General features: G+C 43.6%; 2 protein-coding genes across 2 annotated transcripts; one reads left to right on the top strand and one right to left on the bottom strand.

Moving 5' to 3' along the window:
* Nucleotides 1-2,151: 2,151 nt before the first annotated feature.
* On the bottom strand, nucleotides 2,152-4,699 carry LOC114849080 (nuclear factor 7, brain-like). The gene is made up of 2 exons (XM_029140126.3): nucleotides 4,523-4,699; nucleotides 2,152-4,440 (listed from the first exon to the last, which is right to left on the bottom strand). Exon 2 carries the CDS (start codon nucleotides 4,421-4,423, stop codon nucleotides 3,032-3,034), a length of 1,392 nt encoding a protein of 463 aa, XP_028995959.1. The 5' UTR covers nucleotides 4,424-4,440; nucleotides 4,523-4,699; the 3' UTR covers nucleotides 2,152-3,031.
* Nucleotides 4,700-11,527: 6,828 nt separating this feature from the next.
* LOC114848120 (nuclear factor 7, brain-like) lies at nucleotides 11,528-14,939 on the top strand. Its single transcript, XM_029138337.3, has 2 exons — nucleotides 11,528-13,028; nucleotides 13,114-14,939. The coding sequence occupies exon 2, from the start codon at nucleotides 13,131-13,133 to the stop codon at nucleotides 14,517-14,519; it is 1,389 nt and encodes a 462-aa protein (XP_028994170.1). The 5' UTR covers nucleotides 11,528-13,028; nucleotides 13,114-13,130; the 3' UTR covers nucleotides 14,520-14,939.
* The last annotated feature ends 44 nt before the right edge of the window (nucleotides 14,940-14,983 follow it).

The raw sequence follows: 14,983 nt of genomic DNA on the forward strand, positions 1-14,983 counted from the left end.
GCAGTGACTGTTTCCGGCACATTTTCAAGCTTTACTGTTCTGCTTCACATTCTGACCTGCAGAACTTCTACATCTTAAATGTGTCTGGTTTTAAATAGTTTAACAGTCTCATCATGAGTCGGCCTCCATAAAAAGTCTGACAGAAAGTGATGACTCAGTGTTTGTGTGAGCATCATCACTGAGGAGAATGATCGATCACAGAGGATGTGAATGTGTCTGCGTCCTAGAGTAAAGACCAGGAAGCATGAGAATGTCATTAATAGAAGTAAATCTGGATCTGCATCACTTGAATTAAGTCCATCATAGTTTGTACAGGGTGCTAACGGCCACGTTGAACAGCCACATAGTTTCCATGGAGATCTGATGACTGCACTGCATCACTGAGTTCCAGTTATAATCAGTGACGGTTAATTCCATGAGGAACGGATAAATCACCTCTTGGACAGAACACCCGCTTCCTAATGAGCAACAGGTGGAATTTCTGTTTCTGCATCTGGGATTCAGAGCGTCAGTCATTTCTGGCTCTGCTGCTCATTGAGTAGAAGCAAGTAAATGTCACCCAGTGGAGATCTGACGCCTCATTTGTGGAGGGAACGCGTGAAGGAGGAGACAGAGATCGAGCAGCTGATCAATGCACGGCCTGCACATCTGGACAGAGGCAGAGCCGCATCCTTCCTCATTGATCTCACTATTAATTAGTCAAACGTCTACTGCTCTCACTGCCCTGAAAGAATCGGAACCAGTTCTGACCCCAGTCCAGACTGCAGCCACTGAACACGGAGGTCCATCACAGCGAAAAAGTCGTTTAATGAGTGAGGGTAAATCAGGCCGGAGGGAGGGTTCTGCTGACATGTGTTCTGTCTGCTCCTGACCCACATGAGGTCCAGTCAGTGAGGAAAAGCTCCATTACATCAACTGGATAAAAACAAATCAGCATGTTCAGGAGTTCACTGTCAGGCTCCTGAAAACACAAGTCACCAATAAATACAGACTTTGGCTTTTGTTTTGAAAGGTTTTAGTTTGTCATCCGTGTTTTGGTTCCAGTTTCCGGTTTTATTTTGTAAGCACTTACGTTTCTCGTCACGCCACAGCAGTTCCCGCATTACTTCCGGTTCTCAGTTACGCGCCTGTGTCTCATCTGTCATTACTCATCAGGACATTTAAACACCACCTGTTTCCTTACTTCTCCGCCAGATCGTCGTGAATCCAAGTCGCCACGTTGTACTAGTTCTCTATTCATCTCATCCCGTTTCTGATCCTGTTACGCATTTCTGACCGCCGACTTCTGCTCAACCCGGACCGGTACTGTAGCCGTGATTTACCTGTTGTTGATCCTTGCCTGTCTCTGGACCTGATTAAGCCTGCCGTATTTGTACTTTAACCCTATGCTCTATTGTGTATGACCTGGACTGATTAGACGATTCTGGAATAAACTCATTTTTTCACCACCTACCTCGCACCGTGCATTTGGGTCCTCTCTCTGCCGTTACCTGACAATTTGATGAAACATAAATAAATGTAAAACCTGTTGTAGCTCAAAAACAGCTATTTGTGGTGAACAAAGGCTTCATTGAGTTCAGTACAGTGACCTGCATGTTTACAGGAGCCACAAGGTTGTTTTCCTGCTGAACCACTGACAGATGAACATAAAAACGCTCCACTGTCTAACGTGAAGCGGTTCTGAGGCCTTCAGTCTCCGGTCGGCTGCTTGTGGAGCCTCTAAAGCTCTGTTAACCTGCTGTAGAGTTCTGATGGAACCCATGTGTCAGAACTCTGTCCTGTTGGTTCTGATCATTGGTGCAGTTCTGACCTCTAGAAATGACTTTTTCCTCCAACTGAGCTTTCTATGAATCACTCCCTCTGAATCTGCTACAGCAGCTGTGGAACACACACACACACACACACACACACACACACACACACACACACACACACACACACACACACAGATCAGGCCGATAAGACACACACGAGTAACTAAGGGCAAACACTCAATGAAAGACATTGAAACACAACAGGTAAGTCAGTAAACCATAAACACATAAATTAATTCAAACAATTCTATTCAAATGAAAACAAACAGGACGAAAACCTCATCCCTTAATGGATGTGGAGTGTTTCACTCCAATAAACCACTTACTGTATAAAATGGCCCAGAAACCACCACCACCAGCCTCAAACCGTAACTAACGGTTTAATGGGAACTATAATAATTACACGTAAGTGTAAGGTCACAGTACAAAAAAACTAAATGTGCTACATGCTGCAAACAGAACCAATGATGTGTCAACTAGGAAATGAACAAAATATGTTTACTGAAAATAAACCAAATAACTAAATAAAGTATTGATGTGAACTGCTTGAATGGGTGCTGGTTAAACAAACAAAGGCAGATGTGAAACATATAGACAGTGCTTCAGTGCTAGAAATGCCATCACATGCATCAAATAGACCCAGCAGGAAACAAAATATGATAAACTATGGCTCAAATGAACGCTAAGATTCTAAAGAATCGAAGGATATTATCTGTTTTTCCAACGTCCTGGAAAAAACCCAATAGCTGTGTTCATCATGGTCTCAGTTGTGACAGGTGAGATCAGTGTGAATCTATGAGCCAGTTTAAAATCCTAAAGGCTTCACGTGTCATCATCGCCTGATTATTTTCTCCTTCCCTCCATTTTTTTGTGGCCCAGATATAAATGATTTAAACACTAAAAAGGGTTGGAGAAATACAAATGTTGCATTGTTTAAAAAGATAGAGATATTAAATTAACTGTGCGTGCGTGTGTGTGTGTGTTTAATCAAAACAAACCTAAATAACGAAAAATATCTGACATTTTTCCGAAAATTGATAATACAAAAAAAAGTCAATACAATATATCAATACAGTCAATAAGAAGAAGTTAAAACAAAACAGTGATATAAAGCAAAGCTTTGTACCAATGAGGCATCAGTAGAACAGGAGCAGGTTAACAGGTTAAAGTCAGTGAAGAAATAAGCAACTTTATGAATCTAATCATCATCTTTGTCTCTAACGTCTCTGATCCACTGTCACAGAGACCTTCACTGGTGAAATACTCAGTTTATCCCCAGTGTTAAAGAGTGGAAACAGTCTCTCAGTGAAAGTGTGTGTGAAGGTGTGTATGTGTGTGTTAGTATCAGGATCAGAGAAAGACAGTTTTCCTCTGTTCCAGTCCAGATTCACTCTGATCCTCTGGAACTTCTTCTGCTGCTCTGGAAGATCAGTGGTTGGAGCTGGTGGTGACCATGCAAAGTATTTACCTGCAGAGAACCGTATTCTCCATAATCCAGACCATAAGTCTCCCTTCCTCTGGACAGATTCTGTTAACACACCCAGTACCCAATACCTACTGTCTCCAACCTCCACATCCCAGCTGTGAGTCCCTGAGTTAAAACCCTCAGAGCCCAGAACAGACCAGTATTTATCAAACCTCTCTGGATTCTCAGGAAGCTGCTGTTTGTCTCCTCCTCTCACACTGGTCAGATCTTCAGACAGGATCAGTTCTGGGTTTGCAGTGTTTGGATCCAGAACCACAGGAGTGTAGGAGACCACGTCCTTCATCCTGTTCCAGATGTTGAAGTTCAGGTTGCCCAGATGTTTGGCCTGGTCTATCAGAGCTCCTGAGGGCAGCTGTGGATCCTCCAGCAGGGGGCGCTGCTGGACTCTTTCCACTGCAGCCTTGTAGTTGAGCAGGAAGGAGACGTCTTCAGCTCTCAGCTCCTCCTCTGTGGCTCTGACTGTGTCTGACAGAGCTGCTATGTCTCTGCTCAGAGCCTCCATCTTGTCCTTCATCCTCTGAGTCTTCTGCTCCTCTTCCTCCCTCAGTGCAGCCATCCTGGCCTCCTCTTCCTCTTCTAGAAAGCGGTGGAGCTTCTTAAACTGCTCCGTAATCTGCGTCTCTGTGTGTCGGGTCTGGACCTCAATGTGTTTTACTGTCTGATCAAACTTCTCTTTCATTTGTTCATAGACCTTTAATTTCTCCTTTAATGGCTCCAGAGTTTCCTGAAGCTGTTTCTTGTGCTGTTGTGCAGCTTCATCGATGGGTCTGAATTTGTGGTCAGTGTGTTTTTCTGAATCTCTGCAGACGACACAAACTGGCTGCTGATGGTCCAGACAGAAGAGTCTGAGTTTCTCTTGGTGCAGACTGCAGAGAGTCTCTGAAGATCTCTGAGCTCTGTCCTGTAAGAAGGACTCACACAGGTTCTTTATCACCAGACTGACAGGTGGATCTTCTCTTGAAGATCTTCTCTTACAGACTGGACACTCTTGTGTTAGTTTCTCTTTCCACCATGTCTTCAGACAGAATCTACAGAAGCTGTGGCTACAGGACAGAACAACAGGTTCTGTAAAGACATCCTGACAGACTGGACAGCAGAGATCCTTCTCTGATCTGGAAGCCATTTAGTGTCTGAGTGAAGCTGAAACCAAACAAAGTCCAGTCAGTCATGGCTCCTCTTCCTCCTCATTTACTTTCACTGAGTCGTGTTGAGTCAAACTCACCTTCAGTCTGTGGAGCGTCAGCAGCTTGAAGCAGCAGGTGGAGTTTCCCACTTTTCTCTCCTGGAGCTGGACTTACTCTGAGGAAGGTGGTGAATTTGTCTGAAGCTCAATCTGGTAGTTTGTTCTTCAGTGTTAAACTGCAACAAACTGTTTCCTGCTTTGACTTATAGCAAAACAGGTAAAACAAGTTAGTCACATGAAGGTGGAGCTTCATAACTGAAGGTTTAAAGCAGAACGAGCAGTTTAAACTGAGATTTATTTTAAGGGTTCTGATGAAGTTTTACTTCATTTAAGAAACCTGGAATTTTTTGCAATTCCTTCAATTGATACAGCTCCATGTAACGACAGAGGTCGTTTCAAGGCTCTCTGTTTAAACATTACATCGCTGCATAGAGTTCTGTAGAAAACCCAACAAATCCCACTGAGCAGCACCAGAATACAGGGAGGAAGAGTCCTGCAGCAGAACCAGGCTCATCTGCCAGTCATGTTTTATTTTCATGATGATGGTTTAATTGTTCAATTGTTCTACATCATATTTTGTTTCATTTTCCTTCTTGTTTAGTTTGGTTTCTGCTCTTCTGATTACTGGACACAACTGTGTTGTAGTAGCAGATTCTGTCCTGAAGGTGGAGCTCCAACCTTCCTCATCCTGAAAGCAACCAACTGCTGCTTCTCTGACGATGCTTTGATTTTAGGTGCGTTCTCAGAAATCATGAAAATAAATGAAATTAAAATGCATCTGCTTATTTCAAACTCTATTATGACTGGTTAGATTTTTCAGATTTTCCGATTCTATTAATTTTTCATGTAAGTCGTAATGCGTGTGTGTGTGTGTGTGTGTGTGTGTGTGTGTGTGTGTGTGTGTGTGTGTGTGTGTGTGTGTGTGTGTGTGTGTGTGTTCAGGAGGTCAGTTGTCTTTATCAAGTGTTCGGTTCTGTTGTTTGATTACTTTAATTATTTATTAATTAATTGTTTTGCAAAAGCAGTTGCTACAACACACATAATTTCACACATTTACAAGAGAATGCATTTCATCTTTCATTTGACTTCGTACATACTTTCCACGGACGTCTCCACAAAAGCGATCCAACCAGACCAGGCGTCAGAGTCTACCTTGAAGTGTTTTCTCACCCTCAGGTTGCTCTGAGGGACCGGGTCTTAAAAGGACCCGGTCCCTCGTACCTTGAAAAACAGTGAACGCTTTCCATCTTTCAGGAGCCGTCTTTTTCCTCGTCCTCCTCTCACGGTGTGGACTGTTCTCAGATCTGTAACCCCTGTCCGCACCCAGTACGGACGAGACTCGGTTCCACGAGCCGACCCTCAGCAGCCGTCGTCTCACCACCCAGAGATGACTTTGACCTGATCCATTTCCCTAATTCAATTTAATGTTTCAACCTTATAGAAGACGTTTCAGTCTCTCTCTTTTCTCTTTTTTTCTTTTTTTTCCAATAAATCACAGCAAAAAGAAATCTCTCTCACCGGTCCAAGCCGATTTGGACATAGAGTATTTACACACATCACATAAACTATTATAGTAAAGAATTATGTGTTAATTATGTGTTAATATTCATTCACCACTCCCACAATGTCCTTTCTAGTTAATCATGACCCTGTTCTTGCTCATGTCTTGATTGACACAAGCCTTTATATTTATGTTTAAACACTTCAACTACTATTTCTTATGTCCTCCTATAGCTTTACAAAACCTGTTTTTGGTTGTGCGTATAGCATGAATTTTGAAATTTGACTTTTCCCTTAAATTATATCCCCCATCTCTTTCTTTAAACAGTTTTTGAATTCCAGCAGGTAATAATTTGTTCCTGGCTTCATACATGAACACAGCAGTCTTATAATCAACTAGAACAAAAAATTGTAACAATTTAGACTGTATGAGAGCAACATTGGTATGATCCCTACTGTATATCCAATTCTTATCGCTCTTTTTTGTAAAATAAACAATGATTGAAATCTGCACGTGTTTCCCCAGTTTTCAGCACTGTAGCCTAAGTATGGTAAATTCAGTGAACAATACAGAATACGTAGTGCTCCAGTCCAAAATATGTCTAACACTTACCAATAAAAATATATTTTTGGCCATTTTATTTTGTATATATTTGATATGAGATTTCCAAATAAATTTATGATCCACTATAACACCATGAAATTTCATTTAATATATACTTTTTTATAATAGCTCCTCCAATTTTTATTTGATGTTGGTTATCTAGTTCCCAAATACCATGAATTTAGTTTTATCCAAATTCTGGCATTGTATATTACTATCACACCATTTCTTTATCTTCTCAAGTTCCTGTGAAACCAGTCCAGAGAGTTGCTGTAAGTTTCCACCCGATGCCCATATAGTAGTTTCATCAGCAAATAAAACTAATTTCACTAATTCAGAAACTATGCATATGCTGTTAATGTAAACCTGAACCCTGTGGTACTCCACGTACAATGTCCAACTCTGTCAGGCGGCTTGACGTAGCGGACCCACATGCGCAGCTCCAGAAACAAAGAGGTAAGTGAAGGGAGGTTACTAACAAAGGCAAAGTCCGTGGTACAAGCAGAGGTCGGCGCTGGAAAATGGTGAGTACACGCAACAATCTGGCAAAGGTATGAGGTCACTACTGGCAGCAAACATGGAGGAACCAAAACCGGAAATGCATACAAAAAATATAGGAACTGGCTGAGGTAGTGACTTAAGAGTCCAGAGGTTTGACAGAACCCCCCGGTCCAGGGTGGATTCCAGACGGCCCAGGGAGGTCTCAGTAAGCGCGATGGAAGTCAGAAACAAGGCTCGGTCCAAGGTGTCTTTTGCTGGAACCCACAATCGCTCCTCTGGACCAAAACTCCCCCTGTCGACCAGGTATTGGGAGCCCCGACCCCTCCGTCTGCAGTCAAGTAGCTCCTTGACGGTGTAAACAGGACCTCCATCAATGATGTGTGGAGGACGCGGAAGCGGAAAAGGTGGGACCAAGGGGCCGGTACGGAGCGGCTTGAGACGACTGATGTGAAACGTGGGGTGAATCTTCATTGACCTGAGGAGGGAGAGACTGACAGAGACCGGATTAATGACCTTGGCAATGGTGAATGAATGAATTTGTGTGTCAATTTACCCGCAGGTGCAGGTCCTTAGTGGATAGCCGGACCTGATCCCCCTCCTCGTAGGAGGGTCCTGGAGAGTGCTTACGGTGCGCTGCCTCTTTGTATTTGGTCTGATGAGAGGGAGGAGACGCAAACCCGTCTGCAAACGCTGGTTCACCCGCTCTGTCTGGCCGTTGGACTCCGGGTTGTATCTAAAAGACACTTACTTCAGCCCCCAGCAAAGCACAGAACTGGGGGCCTCTGTCAGCAACGATCTCCCAAGGGAAGCCATGGAGTCTGAGAAGGTGTTCTAACATGGCCTGCGCTCCCTGCTCGGCCGTGAGCAGCTTGGGAAGAGGGATGAAGTGGGTTCAGTGAGGGAATCGATCTATCACGTTCATAACCACAGAATTACCCTGGGAAGGAGGCCGTCCAGAGATGAAGTCTAGGGCAATGGGCCGCCATAGTCGGTGGGGAACCGTCAGAAGCAGTCCTTTACCCAACGGGAAAGATCTCAAACAAAAACCTCAGGTCACGAGAGTATGGACAGGTGGGGAAATACTAAAACGCAGAATGAATCGATGGTTGTCAGTGGTCAAAGAACCGCTCAACGTCTCAGCAGGACTGTGGAACCGGCCAGTTCTCTACCGCTTGGGTTTTAGAAGATTCCTGAGAACCCAGACACGTTGTCACACCTGGACATGTTGGCGATGCTCCTCTTCTGAGTGGTAGAAGACCAGGATATCGTCTAGAGACAAAAACGTTAATGATGGAGCCCAGGGCGTCTTTGACGAATGCCTGGAGGAGGTCCAGCATAGTAAATAGTAGCAAAACAGTCCTTTACCCGCTGTGAGAGGATAAACACATTGCACAGGGCAGTAGAGTCCCAGCCAGCACTCCACCTGCCCTGACAGAGCTTCTGAGCGGCCTCCTGACCCGGCACCACCTCCTGGAAGATCCACTTCAAGGCGAGGAAAAAAGCAGCAAACAGACATTTGGACTGGTTCTGCCGCTGGTTGTGGCTGTAGAATCCAGAGGATCAGACTGAACCTGGGCTGGAACAGAGAAAAACTGTCTTTCTCTGACCCTGATACTAACACGTACACACGCACGCACACACACACATACACACACACACACACACACACACACAGAATTACAGGACTCATAAAAATCAAACCAGTTATTGTAGACTTTGACAGAAGCAGATGCATTTTAATTTCCCCTCATTGGTATTAGCTCCATGTTGGATCCTCGGTACCGACTGGGTCCAGCCAAGAAGCAGCCTGGACAAAACCTGGGTCCACATCACTGTGTCCTCCTCTCACTGCTACTGAAGTAGAAACCTAAGAGTGAAATTCCCAGAAAAAGTGTTGGATCTCTATGATCCCACAGAAGGAACTGCAAATATTTGATTCCAATCTTCCACTCTAACAGGAAGTCCTTTCACTACTGAAGCTGTGGATGCTGTAAAGTCTCTTGTCTGAAGGTGGAACATAAACGTTACTGACCATCAGTTCCTGCATGAGGACAGAGGGAGGCTGTGAGGGTGACGACTGCTTCATTCACCGTTTGACTGTGATTCTGTTCCTGCTGCATTAAGTTGTGTGAATATTTAGCAGTGCAGCCTCCAAACAGACAGAATGGACGTTTACAGCCAGAGTCAGAAAACCTCACAAATAGAAAGGTTCCAGTTAAACATATAAAGGTCCTGAGTTTTGTGTGCAGATGAGACACTAAATAAAGCAGTAAGAAGCAGATCCCAGACCAGAGTGGACCCTAGTCTGTCAGAATGAAGGACGGAGCCGTGGTAAAAATCCTCCTGCTTCATCAGCTGAACCACAAGCTGGGACGGTCATGAAGACGACTGCACCAAACAAGCATTCCACACACAGGAAGGAGGAAAACAGAGCTGTAGAAACGTGATGTGATGTGAATCAGACTCAAGGAAGGAATCAGAATCAGCAGCAGCACTGGGTGATTGGTGGAAACTCCAGGTTCAGTTTCTCCAGGCTGAGAGTGAGCACTTGTTAATGTGGAGCAGTGTTTTATTACTCGTCACTAACTTCTGTGAAGTTTCTTTTGAGGTCCAGTATTAACACTAATCAAAGACATGGAGGAACATTTAAAACTGTCCTCTTATCCAGATGCTTCTAAAAATGAGGTGTGATGAATTTAAGGATTTGAAGGATTTAAATAAGAGTTTCCAAACTTTGGTCCGTAACAAATATTTGTATCAACCAGTTGTAATAAGTTATGAGAGCAGCTACTGGTGCATCCAGAGGAGTCAGCGTGACACACACTTGTACATCACACATCATGCAGTCGTAGCTACAGCTGGTGTGTGGGCTGCAGCTCCTGCAGCAGCATTATTTATGGCAGGTGAGTGGGAGGTTTCATACGTTTAATACCTGAGTCAGGAAAAAGCAGTTAGCTGCTGTTATTGTCAAAGTGATCTCTGTGCACTGATACAAACATCTCTGTGGGCTTTGCTTTGAAGATGAACCTGAGGAAATATGGATTCTATTCATTACAGCACAAGGTTTAAAATGCAGAGGAAGAAAAAGCATCCAGACAAAAAGGACGAAGAAACAAGTGATGGTGTGTTGGTTCAGGACATGAGATGAAGAGGAGGAGAAGATGAAGGCAAATCAAAGGAGAGGAAACAGCAAATGAAGGAAAGAGAAAGAAAAAGGAGAAAGAAGAATAAAGAAACAAGAGGAAGAGTGGAGAGAGACGAACAAAGAAGAGATGATGAAATGAAAGGAAAAAAGAAAAGGGAAAAAGCAAGGAATTAACAAGAAGAAACAGGAAAAGAACCGAACAAAGCAGAAAGTAACAGAAGGACCTGGACTTGATCACCGTCTGCATCTACTTTTACTCAGTGATTGTTGCTCAGTGTTTGAGTTGAAGCTGATTATTCTATACATTATGTTTAATACTGAGGTCACAAAAGGACCAGAGGTTTTATCAGGAAGTGGTTGTAATGTTTACAGACATGAAGCTACTCACAGGTGCAGTAGCCTGGAGGTCCAACAGAGTCAGAACCAGGAGCAGATCCAGGTCAGAACCAGGAGCAGATCCAGGTCAGAACCGGGAGCAGATCCAGGTCAGAACCAGGAGCAGATCCCGGTCAGAACCAGGAGCAGATCCCGGTCAGAACAGGGTCCGAGTGGTGAGAGTCACTGCATAGCTTCATTAGAGCAGGTGTCTCCAATGAGGACATGATGAGCAGAACCACTGGAAGGGCAGAGATGAGACGTGGGTCAAAGTGGTGAACTGGAAAAAGGCAGCAGGTCCAGACTGAACCCCTACAACCTGGTGATTTGTGAGAACGCACCTCTAAAATCAAAGCATCGTCAGAGAAGCAGCAGTTGGTTGCTTTTAGGGTGAGGAAGGTTGGACCTCCACCTTCAGGACAGAACCTGCTACTACAACACAGTTGTGTCCAGTAATCAGAGGAGCAGAAACCAAACTAAACAAAAAGGAAAATGAAACAAAATATGATGTAGAACAATTGAACAATTAAACCACCATCATGAAAATAAAACATGACTGTGGTGCATGTTTTATTTTTATTTTATTTAGGTGCAGGAGGATCAGAGTCAAAGGTGTTCTGTTCTGTCTCTCCCTCATCCAACCACTGGAGGCAGATGAGCCTGGTTCTGCTGCAGGATTCTTCCTCCCTGTATTCTGGTGCTGCTCAGTGGGATTTGTTGGTTTCATAGACTCTAAATTCTATTTTATGTTCTGTAATGTTTTAAACTATAACATTGTAAAGAGCACTGAGACTGCTAGTGTTTGGCTTGATATTCTACAGATTACGTTTTAAGTACAAATCATTTTTAGAACATAAATTATTACATTTTCACGCTATTATAAAATTGAATCAAAAAAGACACTGTATTTTCCGATATGAAATGAATTGTAGATGAATATGACGATGAACGGCAAACGCTCATGGATTCCTTTCAGCGGATGCATCCCAACACGTGCGCTTCCTCATAGACACAGTCTGGCGCGTCAGACAGTGGCTGATACAGGAACTGTATCGGTCACGTGCTTTCCCAACGCGATACGCGCACCGACACAGTGCTTCGCTCTAAGAGCTCGACGCATGCGCCGACGCATCGGTGTTGCCGGACCCATCACTAGTGACCTGCTATTTCTGTTGCAAGACTTTCTCCTGTGTTTTGTGGCTACGGAGTGAGCTTTAGTTGAATGTACCTTGGTTTGGTTTTCCTTTCGTTAGGGTTCATTAAGTAGCACTTTGGGGAGGAGTTGTTTTATTTGTTATTTTGAACTTGGCTCACCCTGAAGCACTGTACATACCAGTCACACTTTGATTGAGAATAAACGTCCGAAACCTATTTTCTACTTGGCGACTGGTGTTTCCGTGGGAATCGGGAGCGGGCCAAGGGAACACAGTGTGTTGCGTCCGCACTCCTAGACTTGGGGCGTAACACAGCGGGTTTTTTGTTTTTTGACACGGTGCTTTGATTTAATTCCGTTTTAGCTCATTAAGATAAACAAGAAAACCTGTGTACGTTTTATTTTATCTTCAAGACAAATTATCCGGAATAAGGACAATAAAGATCCATTACTCCGTCGTTGTACTCTTTCAAAATAAGAGTCTCGCTTTCTTAGAGCACACGTGAAGTCTGTGTTCACCGTCAGAATGTACAATGAATCTGTGACGCGTGAATTCAGCTGCAGTCAGGATCATGATAGTGAGGTGTCTACACACCGGTTTACTCGTTTCTCTGACAATGAGCAACAAAATGAATTTATTTAAAGCATCTCGTTAAAAACCACTAAACCTGCTATAAAAAATAAACACAACTGGCTGTGAAGCTGTTTTTTGTTTTAAAAACAGACACACAATTACAAAAAAAGTAAACAAAAACACAACGACAAAATTACTCGGTTTCCCATCTTTTAATCTGGTGGGGAAATCAAACTGTTAAACCGTACACGGACCGACGCTGCTGCGGCGTTCAAGTGGTGTCGGACATTACAGCGTTAAAAATCACGTCACAGAAAACGCGCAACACGTGAAGTCTCTAGCGCCACAAATGAATAAAACAATTATTTAATTCAAATAACCAAGCCTTTGTGTCATTTCTTCATTAAGCTTATTTGCACATAGAATATTTTTGTTTTTAAATGCAAAGTTGTTGTAGTTCGTTCAGCTGTTTCATCATCCTGCTGTAAACTTTCAGTTTCGAAGTTCCGCCTTTATGTGAATCAGCAAGCAAGAAAACATGTTCCGGTTCGATCATAGACAGACTGAAGAACAAACTACCAGATTGAGCTTCAGACAAATTCACCACCTTCCTGTGAGTGAGTCCAGCTCCAGGAGAGAAAAGTGGGAAACTCCACCTGCTGCTTCAAGCTGCTGACGCTCCACAGACTGAAGGTGAGTTTGACTCTAACACGACTCAAAGTGAAAGTAAATGAGGAGGAAGAGGAGCCTTGACTGACTGGACTTTGTTTGGTTTCAGCTTCACTCAGACACTAAATGGCTTCCAGATCAGAGGAGGATCTCTGCTGTCCAGTCTGTCAGGACGTCTTTACAGAACCTGTTGTTCTGTCCTGTAGCCACAGCTTCTGTAGATTCTGTCTGAAGACGTGGTGGAAAGAGAAACCAACACGTGAGTGTCCAGTCTGTAAGAAAAGATCTTCAGGGGAAGATCCACCTGTCAGTCTGGTGATAAAGAACCTGTGTGAGTCCTTCTTACAGGACAGAGCTCAGAGATCTTCAGAGACTCTCTGCAGTCTGCACCAAGAGAAACTCAGACTCTTCTGTCTGGACCATCAGCAGCCAGTTTGTCTCGTCTGTCTGCATTCAGAATCACACATCGACCACAGATTCAGACCCATCGATGAAGCTGCACAACAACACAAGAAACAGCTTCAGGAAACTCTGGAGCCATTAAAGAAGAAGTTAAAGGTCTATGAACAAATGAAAGAGAAGTTTGATCAGACAGTAAAACACATTGAGGTCCAGACCCGACGCACAGAGACGCAGATTACGGAGCAGTTTAAGAAGCTCCACCGCTTTCTAGAAGAGGAAGAGGAGGCCAGGATGGCTGCACTGAGGGAGGAAGAGGAGCAGAAGACTCAGAGGATGAAGGACAAGATGGAGGCTCTGAGCAGAGACATAGCAGCTCTGTCAGACACAGTCAGAGCCACAGAGGAGGAGCTGAGAGCTGAAGACGTCTCCTTCCTGCTCAACTACAAGGCTGCAGTGGAAAGAGTCCAGCAGCGCCCCCTGCTGGAGGATCCACAGCTGCCCTCAGGAGCTCTGATAGACCAGGCCAAACATCTGGGCAACCTGAGCTTCAACATCTGGAACAGGATGAAGGACGTGGTCTCCTACACTTCTGTGGTTCTGGATCCAAACACTGCAAAACCAGGACTGATCCTGTCTGAAGATCTGACCAGTGTGAGAGGAGGAGACAAACAGCCGCTTCCTGAGAATCCAGAGAGGTTTGATGAATTCTGGTCTGTTCTGGGCTCTGAGGGTTTTAACTCAGGGACTCACAGCTGGGATGTGGAGGTTGGAGACAGTACATACTGGTTACTGGGTGTGTTACCAGAATTTGTCCAGAGGAAGGGAGACTTATGGTCTGGATTATGGGGAATAATGTTCCTTAATGGTAAATTCTCAGCATTGTCACCAACAGCTTCAAACACTGATCTTCCACAGCAGCAGAAGTTCCAGAGGATCAGAGTAAATCTGGACTGGAACAGAGGAAAACTGTCTTTCTCTGATCCTGATACTAACACACACATACACACCTTCACACACACTTTCACTGAGAGACTGTTTCCACTCTTTAACACTGGGGATAAACTGAGTATTTCACCAGTGAAGGTCTCTGTGACAGTGGATCAGAGACGTTAGAGACAAAGATGATGATTAGATTCATAAAGTTGTTTATTTCTTCACTGACTTTAACCTGTTAACCTGCTCCTGTTCTACTGATGCCTCATTAGTACAAAGCTTTGTTTTATATCATTGTTTTAACTTCCTTTTATTGAGTGTATTGGATTTACTGTATTAACAATTTTCCTACAAGTATTATTAGGTATTTTTTTGTTATTTAAGTTTGTGTCGATTCATGTTCACAAACTATTCCTTTAGTTACTGTTTAGTCAGAAGTAGTTCTTAGTTGGAAGAGAAAATTTTACTGTCTTTGTAAAAACTGTGCTTTTCTCTGACACTACACACATCAGCAGTTGTTCTAGACAATCTTCCGAACATTGATAATTAAACATTTAAAACTTTTATTAACCTAGAATAAAGCTCTATATGAATCTTTAACCATGAAGTGTCTACAGTGTCACAATCAGGGGTCACAGATGTTT

This window comes from Betta splendens, chromosome 22 (genome assembly GCF_900634795.4).
Source record: "Betta splendens chromosome 22, fBetSpl5.4, whole genome shotgun sequence".
NCBI classification, from domain to species: Eukaryota; Metazoa; Chordata; class Actinopteri; order Anabantiformes; family Osphronemidae; genus Betta; species Betta splendens.

What these genes read in the sequence shown, in the direction of transcription:
- LOC114849080 (XM_029140126.3), bottom strand. Translation starts at nt 4,423, where the DNA reads ATGGCTTCCAGATCAGAGAAGGATCTCTGCTGTCCAGTCTGTCAGGAT.
- LOC114848120 (XM_029138337.3), top strand. Translation starts at nt 13,131, where the DNA reads ATGGCTTCCAGATCAGAGGAGGATCTCTGCTGTCCAGTCTGTCAGGAC.